Source organism: Natator depressus, chromosome 1 (assembly GCF_965152275.1).
Source record: "Natator depressus isolate rNatDep1 chromosome 1, rNatDep2.hap1, whole genome shotgun sequence".
Taxonomy (NCBI): domain Eukaryota; kingdom Metazoa; phylum Chordata; order Testudines; family Cheloniidae; genus Natator; species Natator depressus.
Genome location: NC_134234.1, coordinates 33,654,690 through 33,668,201, shown reverse-complemented (window position 1 = coordinate 33,668,201; position 13,512 = coordinate 33,654,690). Strand labels below are relative to the sequence as shown.

Here is a 13,512-nt window from a genome sequence, read left to right as displayed (position 1 = left end):
GATTTTTATATGCCCAGCATCATGATGCTTGGGCACATAACTTATATTAAAAGCAAGAAACGCAATACACAGTACAAACTCCCCCATCTGTACCATACCACCCCATCACAAATAAACCTTCCTTCGCAATGAGCTACAGTCAAATAAACGTTAAACCCAAATATGTGTATTAAACCGTACTCTGATTATAAAAATGATGCAAAATATTACACATTATTAGTTTTATTTACAACTAAAAAAAACCTCTGTAGTTTTGTTTCCAACAAAAACAAATCAAAATTCACCAAACTCGTACCTCATCAAGACGTTTGCCAAGTTTGTCTAATGTTTCAGGAACATATTTCTCACTTTTCCATGGATATGGTGTATACCGTTGCCATAGTTGTCCAGTTAGGTGATCACAGGCAACTACCCACTGTTCACAAATCATGATACCAGCCTTCAGATTTTCTTTCACAATGTGAAAAGCATCCTCCCACAGATTCAAAGTTTCCATTTTTTTCTGAACAAACCTACCAAGAGAGCCTCCTAAAACAGTATAAAAACATACAACAAAGTATATAAATATAACCAAATATAACAAGTATGTTTAAAATCCTTTCTTTATCTTCCTCACCACAGTACATTTCCATTTTTAAAAGCTATTGAAGAGATATTTTGATACTAAATGCAAATCTCATAAACAAACAACTATTCACTTAGTGCCTGATTCTGCAATCCTTTGCTCATGAATAAGAGCTACAGAACTGGAATCCTTAATAAATTAAATTATATACATATTATGTAAGACAACATATTTAAAAATAAAAGTCTCACTTTTCAGTAGGCTGTATTTTAACAGATTTTATAGTTTTCATAGAGTTTTAGGCCAGAAGAGATCATTAGATCATCTAGTATGACCTGTATATCAAAGCCAAATAAATTTTGCTCATTTGCCCGTGTTGAGTCCAAAAACTTGGATTAGATTGAAGCATTTTAGTCCTCAGAAAACTAAACTGTTGTATGCCACAGGCAGAGAACAGAAGAGACTGAGGTCAGGGTGCCACAAATGCCTGAGGCCCCTGCAATGTCCAGATAATCCTAGCAAGTGATCCAGGCTCTATGCTGCAGAGGAAGGCAAAAACAAAAACAAAATCCAATATACATGCCAACCTGCCCTGGGAGGAAATTCCTTCCCATCCCCAAATCTGGAGATCAGTTGAACCCTGAGCAGGTAAGCAAGACACACAAGCGAAATACTGTACCAAAAAATGAGAATTCTCTATGCCACTTCACAGTAATGATCTACCCCATCTGGCGTTCTGACTCCAGCTATGATCAATCCCTAATGCTTCAGAGCAAGGTTAAAAAAACCCAAAACCCAGAATATATTTGGCCAGTTGTGCACTGGGAGGATATAAAGCCCTTCCTAACCTCTGCAGGGTGAAGCCTTGAAGCAAGAGACTTGATTATAGTCATTGTCTTAATACACAGTTGCATGTGTTATGAGCATGTTGAGGACAATGCAGAGCTTCCCATCCTCTCCATGGCCTATGAAGGGAGGAATGAAATGAAGATTCATAGACTGCCAGGCCAAAAGAGACCACTATGACCATCCAGCCTGACCCCTACATGCATAGGCTGTAGAATTTTCCACAGAAGCTGAATTAAAGCACACATTTCAGAACGATATCTAATCTCATTTTAAGGACTCCAAGCAACGGTGAGTCCACCACCTCCCCGAATAAGTTGTTCCAATGTTTAATTACCCTGACTGTTAGGAAATTGAGACTTATTTCAAGGTTGAATTTGCCTAACTTCAACTTCTACCCAATGGATCTTGTTATGCCTTTTTCTGTAAGGCTCTCCAGTCTTTCCACATCTTTCTTGAAGTGTGGAGAACTGAACACAGTAGTCTAGTATTGGTCTTACCAATGCTGTGTGTACAGAGGCAAGGTCACTTCCCTATTTCTACTTGATATTCTCCTATTTATAAAACCAAAGATCATACTAGCCCTTTTTGCCACAGTATTGCACTAACAACTCATGATGACATGGATATCCACAATGCTCTCCAAGAGAGTCTCCCATCCTGAAGGTGTTGCCTTCATTCTTTGCTCCCAGATGTATTACCTTGCATTTAGCTGTTTTAAAATGCATTTTGTTGGCTTGTGACCATTTAATCAGTCTCAGATAACTCCGTAACCATAACCTGCCTTTCTCTTGATTTACTACCCTACCAGTCTTCATGTCATATGTAAAGTTTACCAGCAAAGATTGTATATCATCTAAATCTTTGATAAAAAATATTGAATAGCATTGGACCAAGAACTTATCCCTGAGGGACCCCACTAGAAATGGCCCTGCTCACTGATTTTCTCCCCATTAACAACCACATTTTGAGAGCTGTCAGTAACCCAGGTTTTAATCCATCCAATATGTGCTCCATTGGTTCCATATAATGCAAGTTTTTTGGTCAAAATGTCATGTGATACTGAGTCAAATGCCTTAGAGAAATCCAAGAATACTATGTCAACACAGTTGCCAAGATAACAGGTTTGACAATACCTGCTTTTCATGAAAATATATTGACTGGTATTAATTATATTTTTAGCCTCCAATTCTTTGTTGATAGTCCCAGATTATTTTGCTTGGGAACGACATCAGATTAATCAGTCAACAGTTCCATGGGTCATCCCTTTTATTCTTTTTAAATAGTGGAACTATTTTGCCAGTCCTCCAATCCTTTGGATTTTCCCCAATTTTCCATGGTTTGTTAAAATTAACGTTAGTGGTTCAGAGAGCTCCTCAGCTAGTTCCTTTAAGACTCCTGGGTGTATGTTATCCAGACCTGTTGATTTGAAAATGTGTGATCATTTCTACCCGCAGTTTTACCTATGACATCCAAAAGATTTTGCATGCGTGGCTGTGGAAAGGGATCATGTTCTGTTTGTCTCCATACATCATCAACAGTATCCCGCGTAGTCTCCACTAAGTCCACAACTTCAAATAAAGAGAGACTATCCAAATTGTAATAATCCTAGAAATAAAATACATTTTAACATAACATGATTGTGCTACTGATGGATGAGAAATATTTACATTCTTTAGAATATATTCAAATATGTTTGTTAACTGAGGCATTTTCTTGTTTACAGATATGTCAGGTCTTCATTTTAACTTAAAAATATAAGGCACAATCCTGCAAAAAAAATAAGGATGTGAGTAACTTTATTCATGTGAATAGTCTCACTGACTTCTGTGGGACTATTCATGTGAGTAGAATGATTCGAGTGCTTAACACTTTGCAGGGCAGAGTCCATAATCATCATCTTGTGTGTTAGTTTATTTTTTTATTATTTATCGTCATCCCATTTTCAGCTGACAATCTTCTTACCATTCCTTTATTAATATTAATCTCTTTAAGACTAATTTTAGGATTGAAGGGGCCACACTCTGCTCTGAATTAAACTTGAGCAACCCCCACTAAAGTCAGTGGGAGCTGGAGAAGAGAAACTGCAAGAAGAATTTTGCCCCAGATTTTGTACTTCTGAACATCTCATACCATTTCACAAGTTGAGTAAATTGTTTACTAAGTTTGATATAAATACGTCACTGAATAAATAAAAGAAAAAACATACTCTTGCAATTACTTCAAACAGATCTTTAAAATGAGAGGCTCTCTCTTTGCTACATGATTTACTTCCACGATGAGCACGCTCTATCCAGAACTGAAACTCATCATTTGGTGTAAGTATTGCTGCAAATACAAAACAGAAATCACTTAAATACATTATTCAGATATAATGCATAATAACAAAATATCTTTAAGCAAAACACACTTTAAAATGGAAAGTTTTACCTCTGTATTATATAATTCTGCTTCAACTTTTGGGTCTAGGTGTGATACCAGCTTAATATTAAGGCACCATACACTCAATCCTGCTAGACAGTGGGTGCCCTCAATTCCTAACTGCTAAGAGTATTCACAACCTTTCTAGGTCTATTCTGTTTTATTTAGGTTCTTGAACCACTCACATCACAGTGACAGAGACATGAATTCACAACTCTAATGAAATATTCAATTTTTAATTTCAATTGTGTTGTAAAATAAGTAATTGTAGTACACACCGCGCACATCATCTTCACGGAATTTGGTTCCTGAGTAATTAGGATCTGATCTTCTGAGGACAGTGCCCAAACCTATCTCTAGCTCACTCAGAAGATTCTGGAGTTTGGGATCAAACTCCCTACTCCATTTCTCATCCTACAACAAAGATTCCAAGCAATAAAAATCATGTTAGAACTCTTTATCATTTTCCTATTATCTGCTTTTTTTTCAAAAATAAATAATTGAGGAATAACAATTATTCATTTGATGGGGGGAAGAGAACAGGGAATGTACTTAAATTCAGGGAAGGACATCTTACTCTTTTACAGGTTGTACAAATCAAAACATTGAACCATATCATGCCAATCATTTTTTTGAAAAAAACTCCTTACTGATTTAAACATGCTCAAAAACTGATTGCAAGACATGAATTAATATTTTCAAAAGGATGCTGCAAACAGATATTCTTTCATCATTCTCTATTAAGGCAACCAGGTATGGAATATACTCCTGTGCTGGAAATTACTGGTTAAAATGAATAATGAAGGTTATTGTAATCTTCTGGAATCACTCTAAGAATATGACAGAAAATAAATTGGGGCTTGGAAACTATGAAACACTGAAATTTATTTTGCTAAGATAAAGAAATGTAACCATGATTTTCCTTTGTTTGTGAAAAACTGAATAAAGAAAATATCTTCCTTATCACAAAATAGAAAAAGGAGGTATCATTTTAGAAGATATTAATCCTCAGTTTAGCTTTTACATTTTCACATGTAAGATACACTGCTACCCTCTCCAATCCCTGTGCCAAATTCTGCAGTCCTCAATTAAGCAAAACTCTGAGAATTTAGCCCTCTGTAATCACTTCTCCTATTGACACATGGTGGAATTTAAGCAGGCAAAACCTATCAGCACAATGGAAAACAGAGTCAAATAAGCCAGTTTAGGAATCCAGCACACCTATTTACCATATAAAATAGCTATAGTGGTTTGTGTATTCCTGCCATTGAACTTGAAACAATATCTGATACACACTTTAAAAAATGACACAGACTTATGTAAAGGTTGCTGTAAGGTGCCTCCTTTAACTTGAAAATGAAATAAAATATTCATTCCTTAACCTCTGTATATATTTTAATTTTAAAGCTAACAGAAAAGCAAATTACAATAAATCTCAGAGAACAAGTAACATGGGATGGGGAAGATTTATAGTGAAAATAGAGGAAAGTAATCTGTAAGTACACATTTTTTAATGTATAAAAATATCTGTAATGGTATATTACTCACCTTTAATAATACTGGTGCAAATACCTGTCGTACTGCTTGATAAAGTGTATTAATAGGTGAATCTAACATAGATGACACAAGAATATTACTATGAAGATTATCTTCTGTAATAACATCAGGTCGCAGCTTAAAGAATACCAATACTTTATCTTTTGAATCACCAGCTTCAACCTACAATGATCAAAAAACACAAGGTTCAAGAAAGAAAGAAAGAAACTGCAAATCACAAGATGGTTTTTCCCCCAAATGCACTTTCTATACAATTTAGAGTAAGGAAATAACTAATTACAAAATTTCATGTTACTTGACTTGTGATAAACATTCTGTTCATATCTGATTTGTTATAAATTCAAACCTTCATGTGATATTTATATTGGGCTGAATAGGAATCTGAAATGTAATACAAAATCAAATACTTAAAATGGCCTCTGCATTACAAGCAGAACTGGGCAAAAAATGGTTTGAATGGTTTGGATAAAAAAGCATTTTGTCAAAAAATCCAAAACCAGTTCTAACTTCAAGTAACCATTTTACTTATATTATGCCGGCATTGAAAAGTACACTCCCCCACCTTTCAGTGTCAAGCAGGTGGAGTGCAAGTGGTGGAGTGTAAAATATCACATGCTGCAGAATTTAAGCTTTCATTTTAAAAAATTAGTTTCTACCCTTCATGATTCTGAAGATAACTTTCCAAATGTGAATCTATGCAATCTTCATAGTCTGCAGACAGCTAGCTCCAAAACCTTTGCAGCTGCTCATAGACACCTCAAGCAATGGCTGAGTGAAATTGATATGAATTTCATCAATTTTAATGTTGTGGCCCAGTACAGGATGGGCAGCAGTAGAAACACAAGAGTCAAGTCAATTTCACAGTGCAGCTTGTTGGCAAAGCTACAAGTAGCAGAGGCAAGCACTGAAGCTATTCACATAAGAAAACACATAAAACAGAGGCTGGAGAAAAGTAGACTAGCAGAGATCCCAGCTTCTGCACACCAGCCAAGAGCCTAGGTTTAGGAGGGGAAAGAAATCTTTTTCTCCCTTCCAACAGGCGGAGGAGGATCATGGAAAGGAGGTTTCAAATTTATCAGATGCTTACTAGACAGAGGTTAAATGAAAAATGGAGCATCTCAGCAGGATCCACTGACAACAAGCAGTTTGCCTCTGGACTCCAGTAGTAGGCCCTCACCTCATAGTTCATGTTGGCCTCTGGTTATAGTAAGTTCAATCTTTTGTCCAATAACTAGAATTTTCAATTCACATGCTATGGTTCCCCCTGCACTGAGGAGAACCTTCCCCAACTCCCCAATCCGTCCCACCTGGTAGAAACTCCTGTGTTTAAATAACATAAAGTTTCTACCAATCCAACCAAAACAAGACAAGAAGAGATAAAACTGTCTGTCTATTCTAAAATCTTATCATAAAACAGAGGGAAAAGGTCTACAATCAAACTGAAGAATGAAGTGTTAGCAATAACATGCAGAACACTGACATTCTGCATATAGCACAAAACTCTGTAACCCCATTTTCTTTTCCTCATGTACAGTACAGTAGACACCCTTTTTACACAATCATGTATGTTACTTGTTTCTCAAGATATTATAGTGTGCAATGTTCTGGATAAAATTAACTTTAAATGCTCTGTCAGCGGTACCCAAATTTTGTGCAACTGAGGACAACAAAGGCAATTCGCCAATAGTTCAATGTTGGCAGGAACTGCACCTAATTTACATAAAACAGAGCACTCTACATACAAATGTGTTACCTCTACACAAGTATCTCTGAACATCAAAAGCTAGGTCTCTCATGTTCACAGATATTCAGATCAAACCATGTGCCCAGCCCCAAAACCTACATGGAAACCTGCACTGACACAATATGATGCACACCACGGACACAGAGTGTACTGGGTGCCCTGGTCTGCACAGTTGCTTTCCATTAGTTAGCATGCCATACACTGGGCTCAGTGGTCTACACAAGCCCTAGGAGTAATGTGTCGCATACTGGATCATATGGTCTGCATGCACTTCCACCTGGACAGTACACTTCACGCTAAGCCCCATGATCTATACAGACATAATAAAATGCCCCTCCCCCCAAAGATGTTTCCTCTGAGACAGAACACTGTACAGTGAGTCTTGTGGTTTTTGTACACACTGAGACAGCATGTCACACACCAGACCTAGTGGTCTGCAAACTCACTCACAGTGAGACAGAATGTATATGTGTCACACATTAGGACCTAAGTCTCTGCTAGAACTCTTAAGGGAAACAGCATGTAACACACCAGACAGCCTGGTCTCCAAACACCCTAGTACTGGGGCAGCATGTCGCACACCAGAGCCCATGGTGTGCAGGGACATGCACACCAGAATGGTGTGTCACACACCAGAGACCATAGTCTATATAAATATAAAAACATAAGAACGGCCATATTGGGTCAGACCAATGGTCCATCTAGCCCAGTATCCTGCAGTGGCTTGTGCCAGATGCTTCAGAGGGAATGAACAGAACAGGACAATTTCAAGTGATCCATCTCCTGTTGTTTAGTCACAGCATCTGGTAGTTGCAGGTTTAGGGACACCCAGAGCATGTGGTTGCATCCCTGATCATCTTGGCTAATTGCCACCGATGGACCTATCCTCTGTGAAACTATACTTTTGGCCTTCACAACATCCCCTGGCAACTAGTTCCACAGGTTGACTGTGCGTTGTGTGAAGAAGTACTTCCTTTTGTTTCTTTTAAACCTGCTGCCTATTAATTTCATCGGTGACCCCTAGTTCATATGTTATGTGATGGGATAAATAACACTTCCCTATTCACTTTCTCCATACCATTCATGATTGTATAGACCTCTATCATATCGCCTCTTTGTCATCTCTTTTTCAAACTGAACAGTCCCAATCTTTTTAATCTCTCCTCACACGGAAGTTGTTGTATACCCTTAATTTTTTTTGCCCTTCTTTCTCTGCACCTTTTCCAATTCTAATGTTATATTTTATGAGATGACTACCACAGCACTCTGATAAGACGTTTTGAGAGAACTATTCAGGACGATCCCAACATTTCTTTCTTGAGTGGTAACAGATAAATTAGACTCATTTTGTATATATAGTTAGGATTATATTTTCCAGCATGTTATCTACACTGAATTTCATAGCCATTTTGTCACCCTGTTTAGCAAGATCCTTTTGTAATTCCTTGCTGTCAATTTTTGTCTCAACTAGCGTGAGTAAGTATTGTCTGCAAATTATGCTATCTCACCGTTCACCCCCTTTTCCACATGATTTATGACTATCTTGTGAAAACTGATCATTTATTCCTACTCCTTGGTTCCTATCTTTTAACTACTGATCCAAGAGAGGCCTTTCCATCCGATCTGGTGACAGCTTAGTTAGCTTAAGAGACTTTGGTAAGGGACCTTGTCAAAGGCTTTCTGGCACCCGGGGGGGGCACGTCACACACCAGAGCCCATGGTGTGACACTCTCACCAGGATGGCGTCTTGCACACCAGGCCCCGTGGTGTGCACGGATGCCCACACCAGGACCAGGACGTACCTTGTTGGACACGGTGAGCTGGGTGCCCGAGTGCTGCACAGTGAGGAGGAACTCGTTGCCGTCGTCCAAGAAGTTGGCCAGCTGGGGGCTGGCAACGAGCGCACTGGACGGGTCGGCCGACGATGCCAGGCCGAAATAATTTGCTGCGGTGACCGATATGAAGCGTTTCCTCTTGTCTCCCGCCTCAGCCAGAGACATGATGGCGGGGTGGGGATTCGGGGCAGGAGAGCTCACCCCGGGGTGGCAGGTACCTGAGGGGGGCTCATCGACAGGCTCGGGGAAAAGCCTAATACCGCCTGGCGTCCCCGGGTTGCCAGGAACCGTCACTATGGCGACCGAAGATGGCGGTCGCGGGACCGCGGAACGCTCGCGCGCTCGGCCGGGCTCTCGGGAACGCGCCGCGCCTGTCGCGGACGTTGGGGGAACGGGGAGGATCGGAGAGAAGATAGGCACTCGCTAGCCGCTCCCCGCTAGCGCCGATACGATCCCCGCCCCGGCTCCTCAGGGGAGGGGCAAGGAGGGGGGATCCTGAGGAGGGGCTCGCCCTACTATGACCCCGGCGCGGCGCGCGCACGCAGATCCGCCGTCCCACTGGCCGGGCGGTCTTGGAGGTCTCGCTGGGGTGGGGGAGCGCCCGGCCTCGCCCTCCGCCCCCCTGGGATCCCCCAGCGTCCCATCGCGCCTGGCCTGGCCTGCCCTGCCCGTCTAGCAGCCCCTCACCCTTGCACAAGTGCCACCGTAGCCCCTGCGTCACCCGCCTTCGTCTGCAGCCTGTTCAACACCATTAAACTGTTAGGTCTCCATCTTCCCCAGGCCCCCTGGCTCCTCCACCCCCGCACTTCCCCCACCCAAGCCTTTCGGCCCCTGCGGCTCTGTTACAAAAGTGCTACATGCAGGAGCGATTACCTAGTATTTTCCACAGTATACATCCGATGAAGTGAGCTGTAGCTCACGAAAGCTTATGCTCAAATAAATTTGTTAGTCTCTAAGGTGCCACAAGTTCTCCTTTTCTTTTTACCTAGCCCCAGTAACCCCACCTGACTTGGTTTGACACCACCACTAAGTCACGTCAGTCCCAGGATAGTGGAGAGACAAGATGGATGAGGTACTTACTGTCTGTTATGAGACCAACTTCTGTTGGTGAGAGAGACAAACTCTGGAGCCATACAGAGCACTTCTTCAGGTCTGGGAACGCAACCCTGACTGTCACAAGTAAATGCAAGGTGGAAGAGATTATTTAGCATAAGTAATTAGTGCATATGCTAAGGGACCGCTCAAGGTAGAGTGGCCCATTAACACCTCTGCAATAAGCCTGGTAGTTTAAATTCATAACTCTGCTAGCCACTAAAATCATGGACTGAACAGAGACACTGTGGTTATGTCTACACTGCGCAGCTTATAGCACCACAGGCATGCCACTAAAGCCTTGCCACTGTAAGGCACGCAGTGTAGCCGCTCTTTGCAAAGGCGGCAGAGCCTGCCCAAAAGTGGAGGGGTCAGGGCCCCCCGCCCCTCCTCTCTGCCCGAGGCCACACACCCCAGCCAAGCTGGAAGCCAGAGCAGGCTGGAAGCCGTGGACCCTCCACCTGCCTGGGGGGTGGGGAAGGGGTGTCAAGAGCAGCTCCTAGCCCATGTCCCTGCCCCACAGGCCCCCTGCCCAGGGCAGGAGGGCCCGCAACTCCACACAGCTGCTCCTGCCTCTTACCTGGATCCGGCTCCAACTGAGGAGTCATCACCCATCCATGGTAAGAGCCGCATAGGCAACTGTGGGGAGCCATGCCGCGAACCGTCCACTTGCCCTGGGTGAGGGGGTCAAGAGCAGCCCCCGGCCCATGTCCCCGCTCTGTAGGCTCACCACAGCTGTCCCATGGCCGGGCCACAGGCCCGCAGCTGGAGCTGGGTCTAGGTAAGAGTGGGGGCTGCAGGGCGGGGACACAGGCCGGAGGCTATTCTCGATGCCCTCACTCCATGCAGGTGGAGGGTCTGGGGCACCCAAAGCTGCCCGGGCTCCCCAGCTGGGATCCAACTGCCAGCCTGGCCATGGGGGCAGGTCCTCGGGAGGAATTTGAGGGTTGGGGCCTCTGCCAAAAAGTGAACGGGCCAGGTCCATCCACTTCAAAAAGTGGGAGAGCCCTGGCTCTTTGTCGCCAGGAAAAAAGCTCTCCCCCCGACAAAAAAAAAACCACCCCCAGCGACAGGAGTTGGCCAGGGGTGCTGGAACAATTTTTATAGTGGGGATGCTGAGAGCCATGGAACCAAACTGTAAACCCTGTATATAATGGAAACCACTTCAAGCCAGGGGGTGCAGCAGCATCCCTAGTTCCAGCACCTATGATGGTAGCTTCATCAGCGGGAGACAAAGCACTGTTCCACACCAGCACCTTTTGTCATTCAGGGTTTTTTTCCCCACATCCCTGAGGGACAAAAGTTTTAACAACTTAAGTGCAGTTTAGGCTATGGCTACACTACGAGGCTTTTAGGGACACAGCTGTGCCAGTACAGTCATGCAGCTAAAAGGCACGCAGTGTAGCTGCTGTTTGTCAGCAGGAGAGAGCACTCCCTCCTACAAAGCACTGTTCACACTGGCGCTTTTCGTCAGTAAAACTTTTGTGGTTGGGGTGGGGGGGAGTGTTTTTTTAATACCCCGAAGGACAAAAGTTTTCCTGAGGAAGTGCCAGTGTAGACAACTTATTAGGACATTTTGTAATCCACTAACCCCCTCTTTTTGTCTTATGACTAAAAGGTGTTAATGGGCCACTCTGCCTTGAATGCTAACTACTTATGCTAAACAATCTGTTCCACCTTGCATTTAGCTGTGATGCTTGGTGTACCTTTCCCAAACCTGAAGAAGGGGTCTGTGTGGCTTGAAAGCTTTTCTCTCTCACCAACAGAAGTTGTGTCAATTAAAGATATTATCTCACCCATCTTGTCTCTCTAATGCCAAATGACATTACTTTTACATCTTCCCACTTTTGTTAATGTTGTTACTACTCAAAGGAAAAATAACACACAAAAGCAAATAAAAAAATAAAGCTGGTTAGGAAATGTTTTTTTCTGCAAAAAATAATTCTGATTAAAACATTCTTATTTTTTTGTTTAAAATATTCCACAATAAAAATGGGGGGGTTGTAAAAAGTATTCATAAAACAAAAATGGGGTTTCAACAAAAAACAGAATTGTATTTATTTTTGCAAAAAAAACCACTTCATTTTTCACAAAACTCCATTTTCCAGCTAAAAAACTTTTACCTCTGAAAAAAAGGGGTTGAGATTAATAATAATGGCTAGGCTAGGTAAATGACAAGTAGAGAGACATTTATTTCTCCTGTTGATTTTAAAAAATCTGCCTTGACATTTGTGCATTAATGTTGATCTCATCTACTATCTACTACAGTCAACTGTTGTATCCTGTCTTCAATCTAGACAAATTCCCAGAGAAGGGACTGTTTACTGTATTTTTACAGCACAGTGGGGTTCTGTTCAGAATTTGATTGAAGCCCCTCAGTGCAGGTGTAATACAAATAAATAATAAACAACAATAATACAAATCACAAATGATTTTTTCAGAGTTATAGTCTCTGAATCTTGTTAACTTTCTGATCACACAACCATTTCATCTTATTCAAACAGTTCCTTCTGCAGTGGCCTGTTCAACTGTTACCATGCTTCCACCATCTGGAGCCTGTTTGCTGCTGCTTCTGATGTTTTCATTGCCAATTAATATGCATTTTTAATTAGTTACTCTCCTGTTTATTCACTTTTTGCTAACACTTTCATTTGGAAAGCACAGTTTTTACTATTTCTGTAATATCCACTTTTCTTTCCAATGGAAAGTCAATTTCTCTCAATAACCTTGCTTTAACTTGGTTATCAGTTACACCACAAATAAGTCAGACTCTAATTAACCCTATGTGTTAAATATTCATATTCACATGACTTATCTTTGTTATCTTGGCCTGTAACGGTTATCTTGTTACACTGTATCAATGTGGGGGAAGAAATTAAGGATGTTATGGACCCCTGGCAAAGAAGTCACAGGTATGGCAGTCCCTGAATTAGGATCTATCACCTACTTGATCTCAGTGCAAATAAGGATAAGGGATAAGAAAAGGTAAACTAAAAAAGTGCTTTATTTAACATAAGGTAAGTATATGGACAAAATATCTCAGTGGCTTGCCTGGGCATGAAACCCAGAACCCCCTCCCTCTACAAATGACAGACAAAGGTATTTATACTTTACAGGTCAAAGTTCGTCTGATTGTCAGCCTCAACCTCAAGATGCTGGATCTGGACCTACCACTGTGCAAAAGACCACCAAACTCAAACAAAAGGGTGCCAATGTTCCAAAGAGAAGGGTAGCCAAAATGGCTGCTAAACAACCACTAGACACCATTCACGATGGTGATTTTAACAAATTTTTGACATTACCATTTTCCAGGTAAATAATACAAGATACCACATAGACATAAATCAAAGCATGAAAAATTAAAACATAAATACATGAATAATACCATACAATCTGATCCAGAAACTAGTTGCTTGTAAAGAAAATGTTACTTTCCTACATGACATTCTTGG

At 41.5% G+C, this 13,512-nt stretch overlaps 1 protein-coding gene across 1 annotated transcript in view; it reads right to left on the bottom strand.

Moving 5' to 3' along the window:
* DYNC2H1 (dynein cytoplasmic 2 heavy chain 1) overlaps positions 1 to 9,191 on the bottom strand; it is a 389,779-nt gene extending 380,588 nt beyond the window's left edge. The window contains exons 1-6 of the mRNA XM_074957219.1: positions 8,936 to 9,191; positions 5,381 to 5,551; positions 4,111 to 4,246; positions 3,621 to 3,739; positions 2,875 to 3,019; positions 296 to 528 (exon numbers count right to left, since the gene is read on the bottom strand). Coding sequence (XP_074813320.1) covers positions 296 to 528; positions 2,875 to 3,019; positions 3,621 to 3,739; positions 4,111 to 4,246; positions 5,381 to 5,551; positions 8,936 to 9,133 — 1,002 coding nt within the window. The 5' untranslated portion in view covers positions 9,134 to 9,191. The remainder of the gene's footprint in view (positions 1 to 295; positions 529 to 2,874; positions 3,020 to 3,620; positions 3,740 to 4,110; positions 4,247 to 5,380; positions 5,552 to 8,935) is intronic.
* Between the last annotated feature and the right edge of the window lie 4,321 nt (positions 9,192 to 13,512).